The following is a 25,801-nucleotide window of genomic DNA, read 5'->3' as shown; positions in this document are numbered from 1 at the left end:
TTAAAAATCGCTCTTCTCCGGCTCCCCGCCGCGGCGGGGGCCCGCCCGCCCGCGCCTCGCTCCGGCGGCGGCCCGGGGGCTGAGCCGGGGAGCGGGGGGGGGCCGGGCCGGGGGAATAAGCCCCCCCCGTCTTCTTCTGGTCCCACCCCCGGCCGCTTCCTCCGTATCTCCCTTCTCTCCGCCTCCCCTTCCCCTCCGCCCACCCCTCCCTTCCTAAAATCACGCCCCCGTGTCCCGCGAGGGTCCCGTCCGTCCCCCCCATCTCCCGGTATCGATTTCGCCGCAAGCGGCGGCCCAGCCCGGGCACCGGGACCTCCCCGCCGGGACCGGCGCCGGCCGCAGCGCCTGAAGTTTGCCCGGAGCGAGGTGGCGCAGGGGGGGAGCGCGGGGGGGCCCAGCCCCCCCTGTCAAAGTTTTTAACTCCTTTCCCTCCCGAAACCCTCTGTACCCCCTCGGGACGCCCCGACGGCTCCCACCGCCCCCGGCCGGCGGAGCGAGGAGGAGGAGGAGGAGGAGAAGGAGGAGGAGGAGGAGCAGGAGGAAGAAGAAGGGGGGGTGGTGGTGTGCGCTTTAAACGCCGGCCCCCCCCGGGTGGGAGAGGGCCGTCTCCGCCGCGGAGGGGCGGGAGGGTCTCCGGCCATGGGGGTGAGCCGGGGCGCGGTGCTCCCCGCTTTGCCAGGGCGGTGAGCCCCGGGGGGGGCCGGGGAGGGGCGGGGAGGGAGAGGGGTCTGGGGAAGGCGGGGGGGGAGGGCAGCCCCCCCCGCCTAGGCTCGCCCTCCTCTCCCTCTCTCTCCCTCTCCCGGCGCCGGGTCCCGCCGCGGCGCCCGCAGGGATGAGCGCTGGCGGCGCCGAGCCCGCGGCCGCCGGGCGGGCCCGGGAGCCGGCACCGGCCCGGGCGGAGCTGGGGAGCGCTCGGTGCGGCGGCGGAGGAGGAGGAGGCGGCGGCGGCTTCAAGGACATCCCGGGATCGTCGGCGGTCAGCCCCGGCTCCTCCAAGGAGTGCGCCCCGGACAGCGAAAGCCCGTCGGGAGCCGGCGAGGCGGACTACTGCCGCCGCATCCTGGTGCGAGGTACGGGCGGGGGCCCCGGGCCCCGCTGCGACCCACCGGGGAGGTTCCCCCGCCGGCCGGGGCCGCGCTCCTCTGGCAGGGGCATGGGGCACCCCCCCACGCCCCCCAGCCCCGCTTCCAGCGCGCCCCCGGCCCCGGGCCGGCTCCGGGCTCCGGCCTCCCGGCCCCGCCGCCTCCCCCGGCTCCGCTCCGTGCGGCGGGGCCCGGGGCCCGGTCCCCCGGCCCGCTCCACCCGCAGCCCCGGGCCCCTGGGCCGGCCGAGCTCCTCGGGGGGACGCGCTGGCAGCGGCAGAGGGGCAAAAGCCTCAGCTTTAGCTTTTAAAGCGCTGTCGCAGGAGAAAAGCGTCACGGAGCGGCGGCGAGTTGGGGGCTATTCCTTTTTTTTTTCCCTCTTTATACCACCGCTCGCTCGGCCGGGGTGGGGGGACGCGGCGGGCCGGGGCACGGCGGGGACCGGGGTAGCCCGCCCCCCGCCCGCCGGCCCGGGGCTCGCTGGGGCCGGCCTGGCTTGAAGCGAACCCCGAAAGTTTTTGGGGCGCCGCGGCGGGGGATGCGGCAGGCGGGCAGGTGTCAGCGCTCCCCGTCTCCGTCCCGGGGCCGCACCGGGGTTGCTCGGCATGTGTCGTGTCGTGTCCCCCCGCCCTCAGCTCCGCCGCCCCCCTAGCCGGAGCCCGGAGAAGCTCCCAGCCCGGCCGGCCGCTGCCCCGGCCCCGAGCCCAGCGCCCGGGCAGCGCGGCGGGGCCCGGAGCGGCGGGCCCGGCTCGGCCCCGTCCCCGCTCCCTCGCCGCTGCCCCGGGGGCGGCAGGGCCGAAGCCGGGCCCCTGCCCGTTCGCCATCAGCCGGGCCTGGCACGGCACGGCTCGGCTCGCCTCGGGCACCCCGGCCCGCCCGGTGGCCGCGGAGCGGTTGACGGCCGGCTTGCAAACTGACCCGCCGCCGCCCATCGAAGCCTCTTTCCTGGCTGTCGCGATAGGGGCCTGTCGCCGACAGCCCGGCTGTGGTAGGTCAGGCCGGGGTCAGGCCTCTCCTCCGCCCGCTGTCGGCCCTACCGGGGCCGCCCCGACGGGCCCGGGGCTGGGAGCAGGCCGGGAGTCGGTCCCCACACCCGGGGCAGGGTCCCCGCTTCTCCCCGTCCCGAGGACTCTCGCTCGGGAGCGACCGGTCTCACCATCTTGCTGCAGCCGCCACGGCGCGGACAAAATGGTGGCGGGGAGAAACGCCGCAAATAAACGGGAACGGAGCCGAAATAAAGCGGGGGGACGCGGCTGGGAGAGCCGCTCCGCGGGGCCACGGGCCCGCCCGGCTCCCGGCCCTGCCCCGGCCGGGGTCCCGCTCCCGGGAAAGGGCCGGTGCCAAAGCACCAGCTGGCGCCAGGCAAAGGCCTCCAGGTTGTTTTTTTTCCCCACAAGGTCGTTTTAAAATTTTTTAAAAATTATTTCTCTTTTTTTACATATTTAAAAATATTTTTAATCCCCCCCTGGCGCGGGGCGAGCCGGCAGCGGGGCCCGCATTTCCCCCGGCCCGTGTTCCCTTTCCATCCACGGCCCCGCTGCCTCGGGCTGCCTCCCGCTCCGGCCCAGCCTCGGTTTTGCTGGGGTCGGGGGTCTCCGCCGTTGGCGGGAGCCGGTTGGGCGGCGGCGGGGGGTCCCCCGTGCCCTGGGAGCGGCGGGGGCTTCTGCGGCCCCGCCGGGCTCTGTCCGCTCTCCGGTACGGCACGGTACTGGGGCCCGGCCGTGCGGGACGGAGCCTCCAGGTGGCCCTGGCCTCCCGGCCATCCCCGTCCCGTCGAGGCGGTGGGGCTGGCGGGTGCCTTTGGGCGCGGCCGCGGCCGAGGAGGGGGTGCAGCCCGGAGCCGGGCCGGGCCGCCCCGGGGCCCTGGCAGCGTGGGGGCTGCAGATCCCGGGGGGCTCACCCCTCTCCTCCCAGGGGCTGTGCTCGGGGGGGGTGGATGCGGGGAGCTCGGGGGGGGGGCCCGGTGCCTTTCGCGGTGCACTGAGATGGGCTGCAGGTGCGTCTCGAGGCGTGTGTGCCACCATGGCCGCAGCGGCCCCCGGCACGGAGAGGGATGGTTGTACGTGTTCGGGGCTGGCAGGGCGGGCGTGCGCCCCAGAAACATTCTGGCAGCCATGTCGGTGCAGAAACCCCACGTGCAGGGGTGCGCACGGATGCGTCCCCGCGCAGGGGAGGGGTGTCCCTGGCGAGCGCGGCTGCGTGCGGGGTGTCCCTGGGCGTACGGGGGCATCTCTGCGGGCCTGACCCCGCGGCGTGTGTTGGGACGCGTCCCTCCTGCGCCAGCCGTGCTGCGCCGCAGAGGGTGCGCGGGGGTCAGTGCCCCAAAGCTGCTGCCCGCTCGCCTTCCCTCCTGCTCCCCGGCCGCGTCTGCCTGTCCTGCCTCGGCGTCTTTAGCAGCTGAGCAGAGCAGAGATTGCCCCCCTTGGCAGCAGACCTCTTTCGGGGGGATTTCAGTCCCAGGCCTTGTCCTGGATGTGCTGCCATCAGGTGTAGCCCGGTCCCCCAGCACAGAACCTGTCACCACAGCCCCGCCGGAGAGGCCAAGGGCTGCTGGAAAACCCTGGGGCAGCCGCGGCGGGACTTGGGGGTATTGGGGGTCTGGGGTCCAGCAGCTGATGGGGGAAGGCTCTCAGGAGAGGCTTCCTCAGGCGGGATGGTGTTGTGCCCTTCCTGGCGTGGCGGATGGCCGTGGACCCCCCCAAAACCCGCACGGATGGGCAGCGGGGAAGGTCTGCGGTGTACAATAGGGCCGCGACCCGCCTGTGCCGCAGCGGCTGGGGCGAGGGGGTTTTTCCTCTCTCCTGCCGAGCCGGCACCGTGGGCCGTGCCCCCTTCCCTCCGGGGCTGTGCCCAGCCCGCTTCCCCCGCGCCCCAGCTGCTGGGGGGAAATAACAATAAATAATACCCGTAATAATGCCGGCAGCGCCGTGCAGGGCGGCGAGGGCGGACGGGAAGATCCTTGCAGCTGCGGCTGGAAAGCAGGAGCGTCTCTGTCAGCCGCTGCTCGCCGGCAGCCCCGGCTGTTTTTGTGTTGGGGGACCGTGGCGTGGGCATGGGAGTGCGGACGTGGTCTGGGCATCATCTCTGCAGCCGTTCTTGCCCTCACAAAATGGTTCCCTGGCGTCCTGCTCCCACCAGAGATACCCTACCAGGGATACCTACAACCCCTTTCCTTTCTGAGAGCCCCATGCCCACCCATGGATTTTGGGGGTGCAGATCAGAGCCCATGCTCCCGGTCCCACCGGACCCTCTCCCACCCTGGCCCTCCCCAAGCCCTCTGTGGCCCCGCTGCCTCCTGCCGTGCCGTGCTCCAGCCCGGAACGTGCTGGCCCCGCCGGGGCGGCGCCTCCGCCACGTACCACAACGTAGCGGTGGGAAAACCGGCTTCGGGATCGGGGTCCCTCTCCCAAGTCTGTGCTTGCTCCCCGCTCCTGCTATCCCCATGCCAGCTCCATCACCCCTTCCCGGGCTGCTCCTCGCTATTGCCCCCCTTCCTATCCCAGCAAATCTATAATCCTTTCATGCCGGAGTCAGCCAGAAAGGAGAAAGCGACTCCCCTGCGGCTGGGGACCTTGGGTCCCCTTGGGCTCGGGAGCCAGCAGCCCCGAAAGCAGGGCCTGGAACCGGGGCTGCTCGCCCTGAGTGGCTTCTGTGGCTGGTTTTGAACCTGCAGGAAAGGCAGCGGGCAGAAACGGGGAGCTCTGCGGCCGGGGCTCACCCAAACCAGGCTCTCCGCTGGTGCTGCTGGTACTTAAGGAGAGGCAGCGCAAGGGACGAGGAGCATGAGAGGTTTGGGATCTGGCAGGAACCCGGCGGGCAATTTCCCCGGCTCTTTTTTAATACCTGGTGCCGCATCCAGCGCGCAGAGCCCGCTGGGGCACGTCCCAGCCCACGGAGCTGGGACAGGCTTCCTGGCACCTCGGGGCTCTGTGGGTTTTTGCGGGAGAGCTCGTCCTTTGTCAGCAGAAAGTAACGCGTGGCTCCTTTGGAGGGGCCACAAGCGGCATCCCGCGGCGTGGCAGGGGCTGTGCGGGGCGAAGGTGGGAGCTAAACCCTCCTGCTTTTGTTTCCCCGCATCAAGCCCTGGGCAGCGACAAGCCTGGCCTCGTAAAACCTGCTGCCGTGAGCGGCTCGGGGCGTGCGGCACTCCCAGAACTCGTCCTTTGACACAGAACTGCCCCAAAGTAGGAGCTGCTGCTTTTCAGGAAAATATTCCTCCAGTGAGAAGAATTCAGGGAAGAGGGGAATTTTAATAGAGATAATTTTTTTCCAGTATTCCCAAGGAAGGACAGAAACCAAAAAGCAAGCAGATTTTAAATTAAGAATCTGTTTAATTTGAACTCGTTCTCCGTATAGAACCGTTGCCTGCCTCTGGCTTTCAGAAACTATTATTTCTGTGATTAAACACTCTCTTTTCCTTAAAGACTTTTTGCTTTAAATTTATCTCTTAAAAAAAAAATTTATGAAGACTTATTACCATTCCCTGGAGGTTTATAAACGTGCAGCATTTGGGGCCGGAGGGGACAACCGGACTGTGGGATGTCTCCTCCTTTAGCCGCGGCTCGGGGGATTTCTTACGGTTATTCCTGCGGCAAGCCCAGACCCTCGCATCAGCCCTGATGGTGCAGCCGGTTTTTAATTCAGCTTTTCCTCCCCCAGTAATGGGTATTTTGGACCAGTTCCCCCAGTCCCTTTCCTCCCCGGCTCGGCTTTTTTCTCCTCCTTGGTGACTTTTTTCCTGACGACCCTTCTCCCTGCTTCCCTCCCAGATGCCAAAGGGACGATCCGGGAGATTGTGCTCCCCAAGGGCCTGGACCTGGACCGGCCAAAGCGGACGCGGACGTCCTTCACGGCGGAGCAGCTCTACCGCCTGGAGCTGGAGTTCCAGCGCTGCCAGTACGTGGTGGGCCGGGAGAGGACGGAGCTAGCGCGGCAGCTCAACCTCTCCGAGACCCAGGTAAGGGTCGTGGCGGGTCCCCCGTGGTGGGGACATCCCCGTGGCCCCGTGGCGTGGCCGCAGGCAGCCCGCCGGGGACAGGCGTGCTGGCCACCGGCATGCTGGGACAGGCAGGGGCAGGCAGAGCAGGCAGGAAGCGGGGCTGGGGCGGCGGGGGACCTGTCCTGGGGGGAGTTGAGCTGAGCCCACGGTCCCGAACCCCGGTGGGGGGACTCGGTGCTTGTCGGGGTGGGGGGGCTCTGGCCGGTGTTTCGGCCGGGAGCCAGGGCTGCGCGCGGCCGGGAGGAAGCGTGCGTGGTGCCGCGGGTCACGGCTCTCCTCCGCCCCTTCCTCTTGAGCCAGAGGAGCCGTCGGCGCAGGGTCGGGGGGGCGAGGGGCAGCCCTGAGCGGGGTCCGCAGGGACGTCCCCGGCCGCTGCGCTGCTCCCCCGCGGGCAGCATCCCCCCGCTGCCCCGGGAGGGTCCGGCAAAGCGGGGAAGAGGAAGGAGCAGGAGGGCGTCAGCGGGGAGCCGAGGTCCTTACGGCAGCACCCACGGCGCAGGGCGGGCGAGCGGGGTCGGGCGTCGTGGCGGGTGCCGCGGGGGTCGGGCGTTTGGCTGCGTCCGAGCTGAACGGATCCTGCGCGGATCCTGCACCCCGCCACTCCCCCCCCCCCGCCCCGCAGCCTCCGTGGCTTCGCTCCCCCGCTCCCTGCTGGGTGGGGATGCCACCGGTGACCGTCCCTGCGGACCGGGGCACCCCCGAGCTGCGGCGTGGCCTGGGCATCTCTTCTCCATCACCCGCCGCCTGCCCGGCCCTGCGCGGAGCTTCGCCGGCGGGGACGGATCTTCCCGGTTCTCCTCCGGCGGGGTTTGCCCGGTGCGGCGCGAGCGGGGCTGAGTGGCGCAGCCTGGGCGAGCGGGGCTGGGAGCGGTTGCGTGCCTTGGCGCGGGACTTGGTGTTGACGGCCGCTAGGCAGGACGCGCGTCTGCTTGGGGTTGCGGTGGTTTCGGCTTGGACATTTATACAGAAACAGTAGTAATAATTATAACAGTACAATTAATGACGACTGCAGTGCAAAGAGCACGGCTGGGAACTGCAGAAGCCCCCCTCGGCCCACTCTGCCCCTTCTCTGGCCGGTAAAGCACGTTTGGAGGCAGCTATGTGGTTTCATCGATTCGGATAGGAAATAATTTCCATTTTAATTTCCATTTTTCCCAACCTCTTGTGGAACAAATCCGTCCCGGCTGTCCGCAGCCCGGCCCCTGGTTCCACGCTCCCCTCCACGTTCCGAGGGGATCTGATTTTGGGGAGACCCTGTTGCTCCGTGGCGCTTCGGCACTCGCTGTGCGGCCGGTGCACGGTCCCGCGAGGGGGAGCAGAACCTTGGCGCTCAAAAAATAGTAGCTCTGGCCTCTTCTGGTGGCAGAACGGGTGTTTTTTTGGTGAGGAGCAGGTTTCTGTCTGTGGGATACGTACAAGGAGGCTGTGCCGTGGTTAGGAGCAAAGCACCCCGGTGAGCTGGGCGCTGCATGGGGGTCCCTTTCCCGGGGTCCCAGCCGAAGCCCCGGACCCAGTGTCACCTCCACGGGGCCGGGAGGGAGGGGGGTGGCCTTGGCCGTGCCGTGCTGGGGGAAGAGCTTCGGCTCCCCGGCAGGCACGGGAAGGGACGGGCAGCCGGCGCGGCCGGTGGGAGCACGGCGCAGAGGGCTGTGCCGAGCGGGGTGCCGGCTGCCATGGCCCGGGGCCGGGAGGGCACAGCCTCTCCGTGGGGACCGATGTCTGCTTATTTACTGCTTGCTTGGTGCCTCATTGCTGCCTTCGTCACTCAGTGAGAAAATTCACACCCTGTAGGCCACGGCTGTCTCTTCTCTTTTCTTCTCCTTCCCGCATCCCCTTTTCCCCATCTCTCTCCTTCATCTCTGTCTTTTCAATCCCTTTCTGTATTTCACAGCATTTCCTTCCCCGCAGCAAACTCCCAGTTGTACCTCCCCGCTCCCCCCCGCCGCCCGTCCCTCCCCAGCCACCACCGTGCCCAGGGTCGGCAGTGCCGGGCTCGGTGCCCAGCTTCCTCCTCTCTTTAGCGGGGTGCAGGTCCCCGTGGCTCGTGGTTTCAGGCTCTCTACACACTCAGGCATCGCCCCTCGCCATTCACGGCTGGGATGTTCCCTCGGTCGTTGCAAGCGCTGCGTGACCGCAGGGTTTTCCAAGACCCCTTAAACCCGGAGGGTGTTGCACGGCTCCATGCGGTGCGCTGCTCCGATCTGGATGTGGCTTCGGAGGCTGGATAGTGACCACCAGCCCCTCCTGTCCTGTGGGGCTCCTCTGTGTCCGGCAGCTCAGGCAGGGACAAATCCAACATTTGCAACAATTGGAGTATTTTGGGTACTTTTGGTGATTTTCCTCCCAGCCTTACCCAGGAGCAGCTCCCAGGACTTAGGGCAGTTCATGATCTAAACGCTCCGTTTACTATTTTGGTGGCGGATTCCCAACCAGCAACGTCTTGTGGCTCTTTCCCGGCTGACATTTGCGTTTGTGCCGGTGCTCGGGTCAGCGGGATGAATCCTTTCCGTCCCCTCGATGGATGATACCCCGCTTTCAGGCTTGGGAAACCTCCCCCCCGCCGGCTGCTCTCGACGTTGCTCTCTGCAGGGACCCCTGGGTGCGATGGGAGCCCACCGCGTCCCGCCGCGGGAGGGGAGAGCAAAGCGGGGGGCATGGAGGAAGGGGCGGTGGAGGAGGGGGTGGTTTTGTGTCTGCGAATGTTCGGGGGGGGAAGAATGATTCACCTCCGCTCCTCCGCGAAGAGAGAGTGGTGCAAACGGCGTGATGAGATAGGAAGAGACACGATGTCATCGCAGCTGGAGAGCCGCAAGCCAAGCGACCCCGTAAGTGGGTCTGCTGATCAGGCTGCACCCCTGAGAAATCCTACCGGAGGGAGAAAAGAAAAAAAAAAAAGGCCTCTTTTAAGCTTTTCTTTTACTTTCCCGGCACCTGATCCTGCTTTTGGCAGACTTCGAGGCAGGCGGTATCGCTGCCCCTCGCCGGGAAGCCGGAGCAGCCTCCCTCCGTGTCGGGAGTAGGGACCTTCTTGCCCCTGGCCCCGGGCCCAGGGAGGGGGGATCGCCCCGGGGAGAGGGGGGCTCGCCCAGGCCGAGGCAGGGAGAAGCGGCACGGCCCCTCCGTGCCGGGGGGAGGCTCGGAGCCGCGCGTGCCGCCGCCGGCGCTCCCCGGCCCGGAGCAGCAGAAGCCGGTGCCCGTCGGCAGCCGCCGCGGACGAGCCTGCCCTCCTCTCGCTGCTCGCAGAGCCGCCCGCCAGCGTCCCGCCGCGCTCCCGGCCGCCGCGCCGTCCCTCCGGAGCCGGCCCCGCGCCTCGTCCCCGTGCCCGCCGGCGGGGCTCGGCCAGGCCTGCCGCGCTGAAGGGACACGGGGGGCGTTTCGGAGCCACGCGTGCTCAGGTGAGGATGAGGAGGGTGCGTCCATCTATCCCGGCTCTCTCCAGCCCGGGGGATTCACCTCGTCCCTCCAGGTAGCCGCGTACCTCTTCTGCCTTGCCGGGAACTGCTCCAGCCTGCTGCCATTTGTGCTTTTTTCTAATTAATCCGCGCACACGGTTAGTGTTAAATGAGTTTAATTAACCTGTAGAATATTTTCATTAACTCGTCAAGCAGCGGCATGGAGGTGCGGGTGTGCCGGCGGCTGCACGGCCCCGGCACGGAGAGCTGTGGTGCCCGAGCCCACTCCGGCACAACCCACCCAGAATCTGGCCCCGTGCTCCGAGCGGAGAGCAGCCGCATCCGTGCGTCGGGCATCCCCCGGGCGACGCAGCCAGGGCCTCAGGGGAAAAGTGCCCCTTCTTGGTGTCTCTAAGGGGCAGAACATGCGAGGCGGAGGGGAGGCTGGGAGGCAGAAGGACCACGGGGGGACGGCGGAGGGAGGATAATTCCCACAAATCCCCCAGCGGGAGGAGAGGCAGGATGGGCTGGTGGAGGGGATTTGCCTGGGCCAGGAGGCTTTGCTTTCTGGGTCAGGGGTTCAGTGCCAGGCTCGGGTTCAAGTGACCTGGTGTGTTTGCCCCCGTGAGGGCGAGGACGCAGAGGGGGCACCCGCCTGCAAGAAGGGCCCCTTTTGAGGGCCGGGCACCCAGGGCAGGGCTGGCTGCATCCCACGTTCTCCGCACGGCGCCCAGCTCCGAGCCTCGTCCCTCTGCCGAGGGGCAGCTCGTCCCCTTCCCCAAGGCTGGAGCGTTGGGGCACGGGGTGTCCTCAGCGGAGGAGGCCGTGCCCCGGAGTGCTGCTGGGAGCGCGGGGACCCACGCGCCTCCCGGAAGATACCGGTGAGCTTTTGGGCTCCTTGGCTCCCGTGCAGCATCCGAAGACCCTTTGTAGCGGGACGGCGGGGCACAGAGCGGAGAGAGGTCTTGGCATCACGCTTCTCGCCTGCCTGGCCGCAGGAAAGCCCACGGGACCCCCGTGGGGCCCCTGGTGTTCCCCTCGCTGCGATGGGCTCCGCCACAGACCTTCCTCGGGACAAACTCCTGGGCCGTCCTCGGCAGAGACGGGGCTGCTCCAGCTCCGTCGCTGCCGGTGGCCCCATACCCCCGAGCATCCTCCGCAGCGCAGGGCTTCTAGGGCTGCGATCCCCCCGACACGGAGCCAAACATACGGGATAGAGCGGCCGAGCCAGAGAAGGGGCCGGAAGGTCTATTTATAGCCTGGCAATTAAGATGACGCCGTTAAAAATTAATCGCACCTCAAGTCATTAACAACTATCAGTCCCGGCAGCGGGAGAACAATGAAACAATGGCACAAGTTGTCTCACAGGGAGAGCTGCGGAAAAGCTGTGGTCTGGAGGGGGTGGGAGCCGGGAGCAGCCTGGTGCTGGGAGCTGTGGGTTGGGGCTTCCCCAAGGCGCAAGCGGCGGGCAGGGCCCTACCGCGCGTCTGCTTGCTGCGAAGCCGTGCGCGCCTCGTCCTTGGAGTCTCGGCAGTCCTCAGGGTACAGGAAAGGTTGATTTCCAAAGCTTTGTTGGGAATCCTTTTTCCAGACCATGCAGAAAATAGAGGTGTCGTAGCCAAGTATGTTCTTTTCAGAGGAGGCATCTGTCCGTCTGCCCACCCACCCACCCATCCATCCCTCCACCCACCCACTCATCCCTTCACCCACCCATCCATCCCTCCACCCATCCCTCCCTCCCCCCATCCATCCCTTCACCCACCCATCCCTCCCTCCATCCCTCCATCCCTCCCTCCATCCCTCCCTCCATCCATCCTTCCCTTTACCCATCCATCCTTCCCTTTACCCATCCATCCCTCCACCCACCCATCCATCCATCCCTCCACCCATCCATCCTTCCACCCACACATCCCTCCCTCCCTCCCTCCCTCCATCCATCCCTTTACCCACCCATCCATCCCTCCACCCACCCCTCCCTCCCTCCCTCCATCCATCCCTTTACCCATCCATCCCTTCACCCACCCACCCATCCATCCCTTTACCCTCCGACCCATCCCTCCACCCACCCCTCCAGCTCTGCTGTGCATAGGAAAAGAGTCTCCAACATCTTCTCTGGTTCGTGTTGCCTCCGCCCAGCCCCTTCCGGAGCGTCGCGTGGGTGCCGTGGGTGCTTACGCTTCTCCATCTCCCCGGGGGGATGTTTTCTCCCCTCTGCCCGCGGGGGCTGCAGCCCCGCTGGCACTGCACCCCATCCTCGTGCAGCCCGGCCAGAGGGGTGCTGCTCCCACCCCACGGTGCTCTTCCCAGCTGGGTGCTCCTCTCCGTCGCCCTGGGCCGCTTCTGGTGGAGCTCTCCCCGCACAGGCTGAGCGAAGCAACCCCGCAGCAGGGTGCCCCGTCCTCCTGGAGCGGTCCTCTGCCAGCCTGGCTCTGACTCTCCTCTTGGGGACGTGGGGACGGCGGGGGGGCAGGCGGCTGGCTGGGGAAAGCGTCGTGTCCGACCCCCGACTGGGGTGCCGAGTCCGTCCCGACGCGCGCGGGCGGCAGTGGGGCGCAGCTGCCGCGCTCGGGGCTTTCCCGACCCCGGATGCTGAAGGAATCTGGCTCCCATGGGCTCGGAAGGGAGGTGGGTCCCGGGTCCCGGGGCAGGAGGTGGCCACTGGAGATACCCAGGGTCACCCTGAAAGAAGCTGGTGGGACCCCTTCCCACGTGGCAGCCCCTGGCAGAGCACGCGTGTGGCGTAAACCTGCTCACGTGGGTGAGCTAATCCCGTCCCCCCGCGCGGCGGGGGCGCGTGCTGGGGTTTACCCTGCGGCCGCGGGGCCCCGGGCCGGTGGCAACGAACCCGTGTCATAAGCGGGTACCGCGCAGCGGCGGGACCAGGCTGGCACGGCCCGGCCGCTGCCTCCGCCCCTCGGGTTCCTCAAAAATTCACCTTTTTGGCATTTTGTTTCCCAAAGCGCATCCGGGAGCCGGGAAAGCGGGTCCGGGCGATGAGCACCGGCTTCTTGGTGGGGGATCGGACGAGATTCTTAAAGAGAGGAAAGGAGCAGCTCTCCTTGGGGGGGAACAAGGGAACCCTCCAGAGACGGGGCTTTTCTATGGGAGAGCTGCCCCTCTGACGAGTTGGGTAACCCAAAATATCCGGGTACCTCTACCGTTCCCCAGGCTCAGCTGGCGCGAGGCGAGACGGCTAATGCAAAGTAATGCGAAATAATTAATGGGGGTTTTTGTCCTGTCGCATTTTCCATGGAAAACGCCTGCACAGCAAAAAAACGTTTCAGAACTTACGACTGAAAGTTTCGGTCCTAAATGTAGCCGGAGGGCTGGCTGTCTCCAGAGCCATCGCCAAGGCTTTACTCCAAGTGGGTATAATTTAAGAGAAATTGTTTCCCCAAAATGACAGTTTCCGATGGGAATCGGGCTCGGTGACGGTTTTGGCGCTGGGTCCGATGTGACCACGGGGACAGCCCTGCTGTCCCGCCTGGCCCCCCCAAACTGGGGGCCGGTAGCCAAAAGGCCAAGGGGGGCTCTGCCACGGGCGACGCCACCCCGCGCACCCACCCCGCAGCCGGTCCTGGGCAAACCCCGCCGGGTATCGGACCCCCGGGGCTGTGCGGAGGCCGGTGGCCGGTGCCGGCTGGTGTTCCCGTCCGCCCCAGGCTGCCCCATCTGCAGCCCCGGTAAATGGGGGACATCACCCGGCAGCCTTCGCCGGCACCGCCGGGGAGACCAGCCGTTGTCTCTGCCCGATCTTGGTGTGTCGGGGCCGCCAGGCTGGAGGGGAACCGAGGGATGAGTCCATCCCCCGCGGCGCCGGTTCCCCGTTCCCGCCGTGGCCGGGGAGAGGCGGACGGCTCGCGCAGCCGCCGCCGCGCTGTTACGAAACCTCCGGCCGAGGCAGCTTTGGGCAGCGAGCCCGGCGGCTTACGCAACGCCGGGGGCCCGAGCCTGTGCCGAGCCTCCGCTGGCCTCGGCCTTGACGGTTCCCTGAGCCCAGCGCCCCACGCGGGATGGGGGGAGGAGGAGGAGGAAGGGTGGCCGCGGTGCCGTGGGGAGATGGCGGTGCGGCAGGCTGGGTCCCACCTTCCCCCGTGCCGCGGCGGGCGTCAGCTGATGGCGGCGGGGAGCTAATCCCGGTGAAGAAAATGGCCTCGGCCGGCAGCTATGAATAGTCCCGGATGGCCGGCGTGCCGGAGGTGCGCACGGCGTGGGGCGCGTGACGGCGCTGGGGTCAGCCCCGGGGCAGGGCCGCCAAATAATAAACACCGTCAAAATCGTGACGTGGCCCACGCGGGTGCCGCGGTCCGGGGTGACGCGCATGGGTGAGCCGGCGAGGACGAGGACCGTCGCGTTCGGCCGCCGAGGGGCTGAGGCGTTTTGGGGGGCGGTGGGGGATGCCGGTGAGCGGGAGCGCGTGCGCCGGCGCGAGCAGGCTCTCACGAGCAGGCGCGACGTGCCCGCTGCCTGCGACCTCCCGCCCGCAAACCGCGGTCGCTCCGGCGCGACGTCCCGCCGCTGCTCAGCCACGGGCCGGGGCAACGCGCTGGTTGGGCCCCGGACGATATAACAACCGAGCCGAGGAGAGGGGAGGGCACCGCCCGCTCCCCGGCCGGCCGGCGCGGCCACGTCCTGCTCCGCAGGGAGCGCGGCGCTGTGGGCAGCGTGCCGGGACGGGCGAGCGGAGCCGGGGCAGAGCGGGGCCGGCGCCGGACCGAAACCCCCGGCAGATCCCGGATCTCCGAGCGCCGTGGGGCGACGGGCTCCCGCCCCGCGCCTTTCCGTCCCCAGAGCGCGGGGGGAGCTCGGCCTGCCGGCGGGGGCTCTCCGTCAGGATTAACCGCGTGGAAATAATTTGTTTTGTAGCCGGAGGTGTTGGGTGGAGGGCGGGGATCGGAGCAGCGTCCCCGCTCCCGGCGGCCGCGGGGCAGGCTCAGCCGCCGGCGGAGGGGCTGGCGGAGGCGAAGCCTTGGGCCCAGGCGCTCCTCAAGTTCGCGGCGCGGGGCGGCGGGGCCCGACCCCCTCGTGTGCTCCGTCCCGGTGCCACCGCGCTGCCGGCAGCCGTGGAAAGCCACGCTCGTGGCACGCGCTGCTCCACGGCTGCTCCTGATGCTGCCGGCGCCGGGAGCGGAACCGGGAGCTCCGGTGCCGCCACGGCGCGGGCGCCGCGTGCCGCCGGCCGCAGCGCGCCTCGCACGCCCGGGGAGCGGGGAGCGGGGTGCGCGTGGGCGCACAGCGTTTGGAACCCGGGAAAGGGCTGAGACCACCCGGCGCAGGTCGGGCCGCGCCGGCCGAGGTCTCGAGTGGAGGGAGGTGCTCGGCGTCTGCCTGTCCGTCCTGCTCGGCGGGCGGCCAGTGCCTTTGCGGAGCCGCCCCGCCGCGGCGCCCTGCGACGTTCAGATGCTCGGTGACATTTTGAATCGCTTTCCCTTGGCGAGGTGACGCCGAAGACGCGGCTCTGCCGCTCTCCTCCCGCGCGGGGAGCGGCGGTGGCGCGCCGTGGCGTGCGGGGGGGCACGGGGAGAGGCCGGGCTGCAGGACGGGTCCTTCCTCCGGGCAGGGAAGCTCCGCGGGCAGGGAAGAGCCCAGGGCATGGAGGAGTCGGTGGGTACGTCTGTGACCCCCAGCGACTCGTTCAGTCGCGTAGCGGGCGCTAGGGACGTTGTGTGCGTTTAAGATAAAACGATATAAAATTTAGAAAACTGAAGTAAAATAATAAAACAGAATAAAATAAAACAAAATAAACCAAAGCAAACCAAGATAAAATAAAAAAATAAGACCAAAACAAAATAAAATGAAATAACCCCTTAGCCGCCCGAGTCAGACAGATGTGGGACCTGGAGGTGGCACGGCTGGGGGGATGCGGGGACCTCCCACCGGGCTCTCCGAGGGCTCCGCTTCCCGCTCCCAGTCCGGTTTCCGAGCCGGCCGGTGGCCCTGTGGACACTCTCACTGCCGTACAAGCTGCTCGGGAGCGGAGGGAATGGTGATACCGCTTTCCCGGCGGCGAGCAGCGCCGTTTCTGCACTTCCCTTGCCCTTGTTGGCCTTGCTCGGCGTTTGGGCAGCGTTAGCTTTGCTGCTGCTGTCGTGTGAGCGGGGGGGGGAACGGGCCAGGGGAAAGGGATTTTTGGGAAGGAGAGAAAAATAAATATATTCAGCCTTTACATCCCTGCTCCAGAGCTGCCAGCTCCCCTGAGACCCTTCTCCTGGCAGTTTGGGATTTGGTTGCTGTGGGTTCTGTTTCCCTTACTCCCTGTAAACGGGAATGTGGTGGGAGCCATGTAGCCTGCGATGGCTGAACTTGCAGCCCGAGGTCCTCGGGGGGCCGAGCCCTCTCCTGTGCTGCTGGGTGACAGCAGGACTCGCGAGGAGAAGGGGAGAGGGGGACGGGGTGAGAGGCTCCGTAGTGCTGTGGGGAAGGCGGTCGGGCATGGATGCCGGCTGGTTTCACACCACGCACTAGGAAGCATCTCCTGAAATGATCAGGCAGCAGGTTTCAACCTTCCAGATTGCGTTTCCACCCAATACACAGTTGAGGCTTCATACTTCTGGACACTGCTGGTTGGACACCACGTCCAGCCTCTTCACCAGCAAGAAAGGTCTTGACCTAGCTCCAAGGAGCAGGTAGCTTCAGCTTCTGATGTGGTGAAAAGACAATCTTGCATGGGGGACAGGAAAAGGGTATCTGGCACCCACAGCTGTGGGTGGGTCAGTGAGGTGGTGGTGGTGGTGTAGTATATGCCGAGAGCTGTTGTAGTGAGTCCTGACGGCTTTGGGTGACTCTGCCGGTCTGGGACAGACCCGTTACGGCACTGGGGTTATCATCTTCCCTTTCTGCTGGTTGTTATTGCAGTTCATGCTCTGGTAGCACCTGCAGGTCCTCGGGGAGGTGGGGACCCCCGTGCTCAATACCCAGACACCGAAGCAGGAACGCTGCTGTCCCTAAGCAGCACGTTTCCGTGCAGGGTTGGGCAGAAAACAGAGGGGTGGGAGGTGCCAGCATCCCACTTGGTGTTGGAGGTGGGAACTGCTTGCCCGTGTCCCAGCTGGGTACCTTCAGACCTTGTCTTGTATCTGCAACATGGCAGGCTTAGACCTGGATAAGTCTGCTAGGAAGGACTGTGCTTTTTTACCGCCGGTCAGAGTCTCTGCTGTGGAAGCCGCCTCTCCTCCAGAACCACCGTGTTGCTGTGTTTATGGAATCACAGAATCACAGAATCGTTAAGGTTGGAAAAGGCCTTTAAGATCACCAAGTCCAACCGTCAACCCAACACCCCCACACCCACTAAACCATGTCCTGAAGTGCCACATCCACAGGTTTTTTGAACACTTCCAGGGATGGTGACTCCACCACCGCCCTGGGCAGCCTGTGCCGGTGCTTGGCCACTCTCTCGGTGAAGAAATCTCTCCTAATACCCAGCCTAAACCTCCCCCGGCGCAACTCGAGGCCGTTTCCTCTCGTCCTGTCGCTGGTTACTGGGGAGAAGGGACCAACCCCCACCTCACCACAACCCCCTTTCAGGCAGTTGCAGAGAGCGATGAGGGCTCCCCTCAGCCTCCTCTTCTCCAGACTGAACACCCCAGTTCCCTCAGCCGCTCCCCATCAGACTTGTGCTCCAGCCCCCTCCCCAGCTCCGTCGCCCTTCTCTGGACACGCTCCAGCACCTCAACGTCCTTCTTGGCGTGAGGGGCCCAACACTGAACACGGGATTCGAGGTGCGGCCTCACCAGTGCCCAGTCCAGGGGCACGATCCCTGCCCGGCTCCTGCTGGCCACACTAGTGCTGATACAGGCCAGGGCGCTGTTGGCCTTCTTGGCCACCTGGGCACACTGCTGGCTCATGTCCAGCCGGCTGGCGACCAGCACCCCCAGGCCCTTTTCCCCGGGCAGCTCTCCAGCCGCTCCTGCCCAAGCCTGGAGCGCTGCGTGGGGTTGTTGTGGCCCAAGTGCAGGACCCGGCACTTGGCCTTGTTGCACCTCATCCAGTTGGCCTCAGCCCATCGATCCAGCCTGTCCTGTTTAGCATCAAGCCATCTCATGCTGGCCAAGCACCACCACTCTCAGGACTCCATACATTTGTAGTGTTATCAGAGGGGGGAATGCATGATGACGTGACCACATCTGCCACGCGTGACCCAAAACCCGCAAGTCAAGGTGGACAGTTGTGGTGAGAGAGCTACAGCTTCTCTTGTCCCTCCCTGGTGAGCGCACACGTGGCTGGTGGCTATGCTGGTGGATAGGCTGAGATCTCTGCCCTGAATTTTTTATGGAAACATCCAACCCAGGACAGAGCAGATTTTCCTGCTTGATTTTCATGCTCCAGCACCCAGAGAAGTCATATGCTTCCAAGCTCAAATGGACTCGAAAGGCAGATGGACTTTTCTGATCAGCTCAGAGGACTTTCCTCCTCGCTCCAGTTGATCCAGGGTGTCTCTCTTAGGAAAACGTCCCATGCTGTCCAGATAGCTCCGTGTGATGGTGAGCACACTCCTGCCCCAGGAACGGTCCACCAGCACTGTCTCTGCCGTGCAAGTCTGCCTTGCGTCAGCCCAGGGATCACGTCCTACCGCTGCCCGCTCTGACAAGAGGTCCCCTGCTCTTACCAGTCTCCTCTTCTGCTGCAGAGACTGAGCAGAGCAGAGTTTCCAGATCCAGAAACACGAGGGGTTTCATCCCGAGAGCCCTCCAGCCAGTCACTCACCTTATGGAAAAGTGGACGCTAAACCTGGTCACACTGACTGATGGAATATCCAGCACCAGGACTCCTTCTCCAAACGCTCATATGGATTTATAAATTTGCAGACCACGCTTATCCTCATACCTTCAGCACCATACTGAGGTCTTGCCAGGTTTCTTGCATGCCTCCTAGGGCTTTCAGAGTCATCTCCTCTATACGGCTTGCCTGTCCCTGAGAGTCACCCTCCTTTTCTGGTGAACGCGTGACTTCTCATGTCCTGCTCTTCGGTCACATCCAAATGCATGCTGTTGTCTATTTGTCTGCATCCGGGCTTGACCTGACTGGCTTCTCACGTGTGCTCCTGGATCCCACAGCCCCAGGTAAGCGACTTGCAGCCACCAGGAGCTGTGGGCTCTTCCTGGGGCTCCTCTGGAGCAGGAGGAGGCTTCTCCCCCTCTCCCGGTGCCCTCCCAGCCAGCTGTCCCCCGGAGTGACACATCTGTGAACTGGCCTTTCTCTCCATTCCTAGGGAGAGGGTGGCCTTGGTCTCATTCTCTTCTTCCCCGCCCTGCGTCTGGCAGGAGAGCTGGAGGTGGCTGGTCTCTTAGCACAGCCCGTCAGTTGTTACCGTAGCTCACCGGGTCGCTAACGGAGAAACGAAGCATCGCACACGGGGCTACGTTACCTCCTCCGTAGATGCTGGAGATGTTGGCGCCCACCAGGGATGTGCCAGCATGGTCCTCCCTGCCCTTCCTCCAGGCCAGACTGGGAAGGGTTGTCATCGACAGCCATGTCACAGACACGCACCAATTCACCCAGTAACTTGGACGAGGGAGAAAGCTCCTTTTGTAGAGAAGGAAATGAAGCTAATCACGTCAAAGCAGACTTCAGCAAAGCACTTGCTGTGGTGGCCGATGGAGAGTTGTGAATGAAACCGGCGCAAAAGTTGAGCAGAGAGCTTGCAGTGTGGAGGAGAAGCTGTAATCGAGGGGAGATGGTAGAGCATATTGCTGAAAGATGAAGGATCAAGGCTGGAGGGAAATTACTCATGGACTTGTCAAGGACTGCATCTGGCTGAGCTTACTTACATCTCCACTGATAGGAACTCAGGGCTTGATCATAATGGAGGATGAAAAGGACATGGATCTACTAATTAACGACAAGCTGCATATGAACTTTAGCCATGAAGGCAAATGCGATCCTGCTCATCTGATATGTCACCAGTGCAGATGGGGAAGAGCTCGTGTCAGTCTATGAGGCATGAGGAAGCCTTATTTAGCATAGCACATTCAGCTTGGGTCATGGTGTTCAAGGGTGATGGGCGCAGGGAGGAACCGCAGAGGTAGGTCGAGGACGGGAGAACCTCCTGCAAGAGGATCAGATGGAGAACGAAGGCAGGGAGAGCTACAGAAAGTTTCTGTCGATACCTAGAAGCAGAGGTGCAATCATCACCGATGGCATCAGCCAGCCCTAGTGAAAGAGGAGTGAGAGCAGAGGATATTCCGGCTGGGAAGGGGCTCGGTGCTGGGACGGTATCCCAGCAGCAGCACTGGGAAGGAAGAACCTAATGGGTCCTCTTCCCCTGAGGACCGTATTGCCACCCTTCCCCAGCTGAACCCCGTGTCGGCACGTTTGAGACCAGTGTCACCTCTCCCCTTTCTCCCTCCTGTCCTTTAGTGCTTCCTCTCATGTCCCCAGTGGTGTGGAACTGGGTTTCAGCACCAGAAATTCGTGCACATCGATATCCACTTCAATTTATATGCATCTATTTATTGGACTTGCCCATCTGTATTGCTGTTCATTGTTGGTATTCAGCGTCATACCCAAACGGATAATTGCTGCCCCTGGAAAGTTCCTCCCCAGCTGACCAAGAGCTCCCGGGAGAAGCAGCAGCCCAGAACAAAAGCCAAAACATCCAGGAAAAATGAGCTCCCACGGGAAGCCGGAGGTGGAATCGAACAGACCTCTGAGACCCTGGCCCTTTGCTTTTATTGAGCCGTGTTTGTTTTCCACAACCTGTAGAAGACAAGCAGAACATAAGAGCAGACCTTAGGGGACACCAGGGCTGAGGAACACACCTCTACTGATGGCCAGTGGTGGATGAGTAGAGAAGACAGTATTCAGGGTGTGAAGCGGTCCTGGCCTTGCCAAGTCTTTCCAGCTGCCAGCGTCTTCGGGAGCGCTTGCCGCGAGGAGATGCCTCAGATCGTCATGGTAAATCTTGATGTCTCTCTTCTGCATTTTTTTTTGAGTCCCTTCTTCAGCCCACTTGCATTTTGGCTTCTGGGGCGCCTGTCCTGCGCCCTGTGCTGCACCAAGGGGCTCTGCCTCCCCCCGTGCTCAGGCTTCCAGCCGCTGCCTGGTGCCTCCTGGTCCTCGTGTTGGGAAAACCCCCGACTCCTTCCTTCTGCAGGATGCTCTGATGTCTCTGCTTGCCCTTCTCTGATGTGCGGTGACGGGGCCGTGCCTCTCCTCGGGGTGCTTGCTCCAGAGGGAGTCAGGGTGGTAAGCGATCGGCTGGCGCCCTGCCCCGGCCAGTGCTGCTCAGCGTGGTCTCAGGCTACGCGTAAGGGAGAAATTTTTCACCATGAGGGTGGTGAACCCCTGGCCCAGGTTGCCCAGAGAGGTGGTGGACGCCCCATCCCTGGGAACACCCCAGGCCAGGCTGGACGGGGCTCTGAGCACCCTGCCCTGGGTGCAGATGTCCCTGCCCATGGCAGGAGTTGCACTGGATGCCCTTTAGAGGTCCCTTCCCACCCAAACCAGTCTGTGATTCCATGATTCTGCATCCCGCGGCCTCCTGCCGTGTTAGGAGCTGCGATTCGGAGTGCTGCGCGATGCTGAGAGCTTTGCAGGGGCTGTCTGTGCCTCAGTTCCCCTTTGCACCGAAATCCACCTGCGGTGGGTCTCGGTGGATCTCTGAGATCCGTCAGCATCTCGGGGTGCCTGGAGGCGATGCACTCAAACCGGGAGGGCGCGGACACTGGGGGGAGAGCAGGGGAGAGCCGGCGCTGGGTTCCCAGCCCCGGAGCCTCGGCAGCGGGCTCGGACGGACGCCGGGCCGAAGGAAGCGGGGCTAGGGTCGGGCTCGCGGCGGCGGGGCTCTGGAGCACCCCGGTTTGGGGCGCAGGGACGGAGACGGTCCTCAGCCGAGAGGATGGGCTCCAACACCTCCCTCGATCTCCGTCCTCCCCGGCGCAGCCAGGCGAGGCTGGGACGCGGCTGCTGCACCCAGGAAAGGCCTGGGGATGCTGAGCCTGGCCCGCGGGCGGTGGTGTTGGGTGTGGGAAGGGTGGGTGCTGGTGCACCCTCCCTGCCAGGGAGACGAGGAGCCTGCTGCCGCCTCCCGCCGTGCTGCCGGCTGGGCCGGGAAAAGGCGGCGTGCGGGCGGCTCCTGGGCACCTCCTGCCCATCCGCAGGGACGTAACCGTGCCGGGGGGGTTGAGGTCTTGCTCTTCCAGCGTTGGCTGCTTGAGGGACGCTTTGAGCGGAGAGCGCTGGGGCTGCGCGTTTCCGGACTTAGACCGGATCTTCCTTAAGACGTCGTGAACGATGCGGGATTGCGGGGCTGCGGGAGTGCCATTCGGCTGTGCTGGGGGGGGGCTCTGCGCTCCTCGGAATTCGGCAGCGGGAGGAGGTCCCCACCAGAAAAGCTGGTGGCCTGCTAATCCTGCGTCAGGTCGCCGTGCCCCGGGAAGCGGGACCGTGGGGACACCCAGCCCTGCCCGAACCCGTCCCGCTGGCCGGCATGGAGGGACCGACGGGGACGGTGGGGAGGGGACCTCAGCCCTGGGACCCGGCTGGGCTGCGAGGGGGGCCCAGCAGTCCCGGTGGCCCCGCGGGATCCAGGGTCCCTGCGCGGGGCCGAGGCACGCGTGAGCAGGGAATGTCCTCGAGGACTTCCAGGTGGGACCCTGCGGGTAAGGGCGGGTAGGACGTGGGCTGGCAGCCGCCCGTGGTCCCAGGAGGTTCCGGCTGCGGGACGTTAGCTCAGCCCCGTGGTCCTGGTGTCCCCCGTCGCGCGGGAGCACCTCCCCGAGCATCCCCAGCCTCCGGCCGGCTTCGCCCCGGCATCGGCTCCACTATTATGTCCCCGGGAAGGGGCCGGGGGGCTGAGACCTCCTCCACCCCCACGCTCCATTAGCTCTGCACTGTGGGTCCATTGTGCCGGGGACGCGCGAGGGCTGCGTCGGCGAGCGCCCGTCCTGCCCCCGTGAGCTGCCGGCGACTCAGAGGAGTTCGAGACCCGCTGGCCCCGGAGGCGACGGGGACGAAGCCTGTGCCCATGTGCTGGGCTTTACTCCCGGGGTCCTCGCCGGCATCCGACTCGTCCACCCCCGTCCGCCACGCTCTAATCCGAGTGTCTTCCCACCCGTCTCCTTCCCTCACCTCCATCTCCGTCCGTCTGTCTGTCCCTCACGCCTCTCTCTGTCTCTCTCTCTGCCTCTCCTACCCCTCTGCTCTGCCAGGGAGGGACGGAAGCGGGGGGCTGCCCTCCCGAGGGAGAGGTTAGGGGGGGCAGGGGCAGCCGCAGGGGGACGGGAGCCGCGGGCTGGGCACTGGGGACCGCGTCCCACCCGGGTGAGTCAGGAGCAGTTTTGGGGCAGGGAGGGTCCCACGGGGCCTCGGCCAGGCTCGCTTCTTACATTGGTCAGAGGCAGGTTGGGGTGGGCATGTCCCCAGTGGGGTTTGGGCACAGAAGCGGGTCTGTGCCCAGAGGTCCAGGGCCACCAGACGCCATCCTGTCCCCTAACGTGTTCCCCTGCACCGCAGCAAGGCCAGGGACCCTCCACCCTGCCCCGTGTCTTGGCCCGGCGAGGGAAGGGTTTGAGGTTTGGTGACCATCACAGGGGAGAACCCAGCACGTCCCGTAGCTCAGCTCCCCCGGGAGAGCCAGCACAGGGCAGAGCCGGGCTCCTGCCCTGGGGTCCTACCCTGGGCTCCCGTCCCCAGGTTCCCGTCCCAGATTCCCATACCCAGATTCCCGTACCCAAGCTCCCATCCCCGGGTTCCCATCTCCGGGTTCCCATCTCTGGGTTCCCATTCCCGGGTTGCCAGCCCCAGGCTCCCGTCCCCAGGCTCCCACCCCCGGGCTCCCGTCCCACTCCCTCCTGGCACTTGCAGGAATTTGCCATTTCCCTGGAAGCGGCAGGTGGGAGCGACGTCTCCAGTCCCTGCGGTGGGGGATGGATCTCGCTTGGCTGTTTATTTTAATACGTCTCTCTCTCTCGTATCTCTCACTCTCTCCTGGTTCTCGCCTCTCTTTCCCCGGCCCCCCTGCGCTCTCTTTCCGTCCGTGCCTTTCTGTCCCCCCGCCCCGTCCCCCCGCTCCCCCCCAGGTCAAGGTCTGGTTCCAGAACCGACGCACCAAGCAGAAGAAGGACCAAAGCAGGGACTCTGAGAAACGCTCCACCGCCACCTCCGAGTCCTTCGCCACCTGCAACATCCTCCGGCTGCTGGAGCAAGGCCGGCTCCTCTCCGTGCCGGCCCCCCCCAGCCTCCTCTCTCCCACCTCCAATCCCGTCGGCAGCCCTACGGGCAACGGATCCAGCTTGGCCACCCCGGGAACCACCTCGCCGGGGCTGGGCGGCGGGAGCAGCCCCCCGGGGCCGGGAGCCTTCAGCCTGCAGGTCCCTTCTCTCGCCTCCTCCTCCTCCTCCTCGCCCAGGCTGCCGGCCGCCCCGCTGTGCTTTGGGGGGCCGCTCCTGGGCAGCCTGCACGACCTCCCGGGCGCGTACGGACTGGGCACCTCTGCTTTTGAGCCTTACACGCGGCTGGAACGGAAGGACAATTCTATACCCAGCAAGAAGCCAAGCCCTTAAATCAAAATGAGTGTCAAAACGTCTCCCCCCGCTCTGCCCCCATTCCCGCGCCCCGCACCGGGGTTTGATTTGGCAAGTGGGATGTGGAAGGCCGCCGACCGCCCGTCCGGGTGCGTGTGCGAGTGTGCGCACGCGTGTGCGAGTGTGCACGCCTGGCCCCCGCCCCGGACACGTGGATGACACCCTGCAGCTCCTCGCCCCAGGGCTGGACCCGGTCACGCCTGGGGGGTCCCTGGGTGTCCCGTGTCACCGGTGCTGTCCCGTCCCTCGCCGCCGCCGCCGGATCTGCCAGGGCCACGTCCCCCCTCCAGGTATCGCCCGTTCAGGGTCTGGGAGATGATGCTGTGGTCTGTGCTGGGAGAGGAGCAGCTCCGGGGGGGCGGTGCTGGGGGGTGCTGGGGGGTGGCCGGTGCCCCATGGTCTTTCGGTGTCTCTCGGGAGCCCTGGTCCCTCTGAACCGCCACCCTGGGGCCCGTGATGTTGGGCACCGCTGAAGCCCCGGGGAGCGGGAGGGGACCCCGGCAGGGAGAGCGGAGGGCGGTGCCGGGCTCTGGCCCTGCCCGGCCGTGGTGTCCTTGGGCAAGTGTCGGGCCTCAGTTTCCCCGCCTGCCCCGAGGGCTTCGTGTTCCGGCCGAGGTCGTCTCCGAGCGTCCCGGTGGCTGGGGGTCCAGGTCCCCTCCGCCCCCACGGGCTGCTTGCGCGGGGCCAGGGGCGGCGGGGAGGTTTGGGGGGCACTGATGGTGCTGGTGATGTCTCCAGCCCCCCGCCCCAGCGGTCCCTGCGCTCGGGCGCGGGCGGCCGCCCCGACTGGTGAGCCATCCGCAGGCTCCTCCGCGCCTGCTCGTGCAGAGCCAAACCACCGCCCCAGACCCTCTTTCGGGGCTGTCCCACCCCGGCACCCCACCGGCGACGCTGGAGGAGCCTCCGACCTCCCCGGCATGGGGGGGGGGGGCTGCGGTGAGCCGGGGCCAGGCCACCACCGCGCCGCGGCAGGTCTACGCCGCGCAGAGTCTGGCCGTCCGCGGTGTGAGCGTTGCCTCGGGCGGGCGCTCTGCGCTGGCACGGCCCCGGCAGGACGCCCTGCAGGGACGCCGCCGTGGCAGGAGTGGGGTGATGCCCTGAGCCCCCTCCCAGCGCCCGGGAGCTGCCATGGGGCTCGTCCCTCCTCCCTGCACGCCCCCAAACCAAGGGGCTCCTGCATCCTTCCGCTGCGGTTTAATGTATAATAACGATAATTCCCACTGAGCAACCCCCCAGCCTGGCCCGGGCCCAGCGTCGCTGCTGGGGGGGTTGCTGGGGCTGCAGCCCCCCCGCCCGGGCTGCTGCTCTGTAGGGACCGGTCCCCAAGGGGGACACAGCCACTAGCCCGCGTGTTCCCAGGATTTTGCAGGGAAATATTTAAAATAAATGATTTTATGAAAAGGTTCCGGTCATTTTTATTTCTCATTTATATCAAACGTTTCTATAAGATAGTATTTATTGTTCACCTCACGCCTGGAGCACTTTATGGGAGTGAGCCCTCAGGTCTGTGGAGCTTAGGAGGGGTCGGGACCCCCCGGCCGCAGGCGGGGAAACTGAGGCAGGGTTTAGCCCAGGAGTGCAGAAAGCAGGGACAGAGTTTGGCTCACGGTGACGAGCTCCCCTCTCCCGGCCCGGCTCAGACCACAGCTCACTGCCAACGCCTCCGCACCTCTCCCTAAACGTGGTATTTGCCGGATCCTCCCGGTGCCGTGGGGTGCTCAAACCCCGACACCCCGGTGACGTGTTTGACTGAGGTTTTGGATTTTTGACAGGATGATGACCTTCTCCCTTCCCCTCGTCACTTTA

At 65.5% G+C, this 25,801-nt stretch overlaps 1 protein-coding gene across 1 annotated transcript; it reads left to right on the top strand.

The window, feature by feature from the left end:
• Positions 1-708: 708 nt before the first annotated feature.
• On the top strand, positions 709-24,121 carry VAX2 (ventral anterior homeobox 2). The gene is made up of 3 exons (XM_081999090.1): positions 709-1,070; positions 5,852-6,039; positions 23,492-24,121. The coding sequence occupies exons 1-3, from the start codon at positions 833-835 to the stop codon at positions 23,972-23,974; spliced, it is 909 nt and encodes a 302-aa protein (XP_081855216.1). The 5' UTR covers positions 709-832; the 3' UTR covers positions 23,975-24,121.
• The last annotated feature ends 1,680 nt before the right edge of the window (positions 24,122-25,801 follow it).

The sequence above is a fragment of the Phaethon aethereus genome, assembly GCF_964289735.1.
Source record: "Phaethon aethereus genome assembly, chromosome: 4".
Taxonomy (NCBI): Eukaryota; Metazoa; Chordata; class Aves; order Phaethontiformes; family Phaethontidae; genus Phaethon; species Phaethon aethereus.
This window is presented reverse-complemented; position numbering and strand designations above follow the sequence as displayed.

Excerpts from the sequence above, each read along its gene's own strand:
- VAX2 (XM_081999090.1), top strand. The coding sequence starts at position 833 with ATGAGCGCTGGCGGCGCCGAGCCCGCGGCCGCCGGGCGGGCCCGGGAG. Across the intron at positions 1,071-5,851 it reads CCGCCGCATCCTGGTGCGAG|ATGCCAAAGGGACGATCCGG; the intron begins GTACGGGCGGGG and ends CTTCCCTCCCAG. Across the intron at positions 6,040-23,491 it reads TCAACCTCTCCGAGACCCAG|GTCAAGGTCTGGTTCCAGAA; the intron begins GTAAGGGTCGTG and ends GCTCCCCCCCAG.